General features: G+C 49.9%; 1 protein-coding gene across 1 annotated transcript; it reads left to right on the forward strand.

The window, feature by feature from the left end:
- The first annotated feature begins 731 nt into the window (after positions 1–731).
- Positions 732–1,151, forward strand: Nanos2 (nanos C2HC-type zinc finger 2). Its single transcript, XM_031384198.1, has one exon. The coding sequence runs from the start codon at positions 741–743 to the stop codon at positions 1,149–1,151; it is 411 nt and encodes a 136-aa protein (XP_031240058.1). The 5' UTR covers positions 732–740.
- The last annotated feature ends 2,211 nt before the right edge of the window (positions 1,152–3,362 follow it).

Consider the following 3,362-nt stretch of genomic DNA (forward strand, 5'->3'; position numbering starts at 1 on the left):
AGTTTGATCCGTGGAATCCACTTGGGGGAACGAGCCGTCCTCGGAAATCCACATTCAAGCTGTGGATGTTTCCCCACCCCACCTTTAAAATATGTAAACTAAATTTAAAAAAAACAACAAACTTAAGATGGGCATGGTGGCCCACATCTTTAATCTCAACACCTGGGAGGCAGAGGCAGAAGCAGAGGCAGGTGGAATCTGTGAGTTCGAGGCCAGCCCAGTCTAGTTAGTGAGTTCCAGGATGGCCAATGATACATACTGACAATCCAAGTCTCAGAAAACAAAAACAAAACAAAAAAAACCAATTAAGACAAATCCCAAGTTCTGGATGACTAAAGGAAAGAGGGAGGGGGAAGAGGAAGAGGAGGGAGGGAGAGAGGGGAGAAGGGAAGGTCTGAGGATGAGCAAGAGACACAGGCAAAGCCCTAAACTGAAGAGGAGAGAAACTGAGGCCCATGGACTAGAGGGTCCCTCCCAAAAACACACAGTGCCTTGGGGGAGGGGCAACCTGGGGAGTAACCTGCTTCCAATCTCCCAGGGAGATTGGAGCCAGCCAAGAATCTTTGGCTGAAGTGGCCCTTTAAATCTAAGCTCCACCTTTGCTTAGAATGGTCTCTAGGAGAGTATTTATAAGGGGGTGTGTCTCATCTCTGCTCCACAAAACTCCTGCTCCTGCCCTCTGACCTCACATCCCCTGTCCCCCAGTCCCTCTCCTGTGCCCACAGCCACATACAAGTGTCATGGACCTACCGCCCTTTGACATGTGGAGAGACTACTTTAATCTGAGCCAGGTGGTGCTGGATATAATTCGGCGCCGGAAGCAAAGACTGGAGGGTGAGGTAGCTGAGGAGCCCAACTACAGGCCCCAGGAGACGAGTAAGCAGGGCCCAGAAGACTACCCTGGAAGTCTGGCTACCATATGCAACTTCTGCAAGCACAATGGAGAGTCTCGTCACGTCTATTCCTCACACCAGCTGAAGACGCCTGAAGGGGTGGTAATGTGTCCCATCTTGAGGCATTACGTGTGTCCTCTATGCAGAGCCACCGGCGACCAGGCTCATACACTCAAGTATTGTCCACTCAACAGCAGCCAGCAGTCTCTCTACCGTCGCAGTGGGCGAAACTCAGCTGGTCGCAAAGTCAAGCGATAAGTGAGACCCTGTGAGGTACCTATCACCCACATCCCAAACCCTCTGGCTTCTGACCCTAGTACCTTCTGCTCTGCTCACCCAGCCTTCTGGAGGTCCCTGGATCTTAATGTTCTCTGTGCCTTCAGGATCCTGAAACACTGGGAAATGCTGGCAGCCCAGACTTCGTGTCTCAGATATTCCTGATGCTGTGAGAACCATTCTCCATGGACCGTGTGAGTCTTGGTGGCTTCTTTTGGATTGTGAGGGCCTGGTGATGACACTAAGGTGGTCTCTTTGACTTCTTGGTTTCCCTATAAAGATCCCTTGGGAGATCCGTGGATTTGCCATCCTATAGAACCCCAGTCAGTGTGCTCTGACAGGCCAGTCTTCAGAATCTGGGGACAGTGCCAGAGACTGATCCTGATCGTCACTGCCAAGAAGTTGATGTTGGTACTGACTATGAGACAATCCATCTATCTTCACCTTCTTTGGCAACTGCAGACTCAGATTTCTCCATGGACCATTCAAGTTCAGCCCCTCAGTTCCTTGAACGTGCTGCCCACCAGGAATAAGAGGAAGGTTACACGAACTAGTGGAGAGTCGGGACCCTCTGGGAAAGTTGCCAGACCTTTGTAAATTCACAGACTGCCTCGGGTGAGCGGAAGCCCACAGATTTGACTTCATTACTAACCATGGTTCACTCTATTCCTGCCCCCAGCCCATCACTGATAGATCCCTGTCCCCAGGTGGGTGAGAGACGTACCTCTCTTCCACCTGTCCAATGTTGTTGAGTGTGTTAAGTTAGTGTATGTCCCATGACGAGAACAGTCTTGAGACCTCATGGGAATGGTGACTGCTTAGATTTTAAATTTAATGACGAGAACAGTCTTGAGACCTCATGGGAATGGTGACTGCTTAGATTTTAAATTTAAGGTCAGAGAAGAATGCCAGTTGGGTTTTATGCTATTTAGGAGGTGGGCTTGGAAATTGGATGAAGGTGGAGGAGGGAGTGTCTGCTGCTGAATAAAGCGTTGTTAGTCTACTGTCCTTGAATTCTGTTGGCCAACTTAGTGGGCAGGGTGCCTTTGAGTGCTGGGAGAGAGAAGCAAAAGACTGAACTGAAGGGCTGCCTAAAACCCTGGGAACCATAAGTGGGGCAGGAAGGGGTCCAGAACTGCAGCCCAGACCTACCTCATATGTCTTCCAACACAAGTCGTCTGACTGGGAACAGGTTCCCAAGTAATGCTCAGCCTCCACCTAGACAGCTTTTTAAAAATTTAAAGTGTGGAAAGGCCAGTTGTGGGTGTATGCCTTTAATCCTAGCATTCAGGAGGTAGAGACAGGTGGATCTCTCCTATGGATTTGAGGCCAGCCTAGTCTACAGAGTCGAAGGGCAGTCAGGACTACACAGAGAAATCCTGTCTTTAAAAAAGGGAGGGGGAGCCAGGCGGTGGTGGCCCATGCCTTTAATCCTAGCACTTGGGAGGCAGAGGCAGGCAGATTTCGGAGTTCGAGGCCAGCCTGGTCTACAGAGTGAGTACCAGGACAGCCAGGGCTACACAGAGAAATTCTGTCTCGAAAAACCAAAAAAAAAAAAAAAAAAAAAAAAAAAAAAAGGGAGGGGGAACTAGGGGTACAACATCCAGACAGCAGTCAAATAATTCAAGGGAGTCCACTTCCTACCACGTGGGTCCTGGGGACTGAACTTAAGTCTCAAGCTTAGTGGCAAGTGCCTTTCCCCCCTGGGCCATCTGGCCGGTCCCTTGAGTCCTTCCTTCCTTCCTTTCTTCCTTCTCCTTTCTTTCTTGTTCACTGGAGACTAAACCTAGGGTTCTTTAGCTCTGGTCGCCCAGGGGTTCCCCTCCCATCTTGTGAGACTAGGAACTACTAGGTTGGAGTTTTAATCGATTTTAAACTTTGAGCTCCCTATCACAAAACTGTTAGGAAAAAAAAGTATAAGCCAGCGTCGGGAAGTAGCAGCACCCCTGCCTTTAATCCCAGCACTCCGGAGTCAGAAGCAGGTGGACCCAGCTGCAAGGTCCTCTCCACCATGGCACCAGCACCCACATGCATATACATAATTAAATGCCAACTTAGGCCAGTGGTGATGTGGCTGGCCTTCAGTCAGTCCACGCACTCTTGAGGCAGGCCAATCTCCGCAAGTTCAGTCGGAGTCAGCCTCGTCCACAGTGCTAGTTCCAGGACACTCAAGGTTACATAAAGAAACCTCAT

Source organism: Mastomys coucha, unplaced genomic scaffold, assembly GCF_008632895.1.
Source record: "Mastomys coucha isolate ucsf_1 unplaced genomic scaffold, UCSF_Mcou_1 pScaffold21, whole genome shotgun sequence".
NCBI classification, from domain to species: Eukaryota; Metazoa; Chordata; class Mammalia; order Rodentia; family Muridae; genus Mastomys; species Mastomys coucha.

What these genes read in the sequence shown, in the direction of transcription:
- Nanos2 (XM_031384198.1), top strand. Translation starts at nt 741, where the DNA reads ATGGACCTACCGCCCTTTGACATGTGGAGAGACTACTTTAATCTGAGC.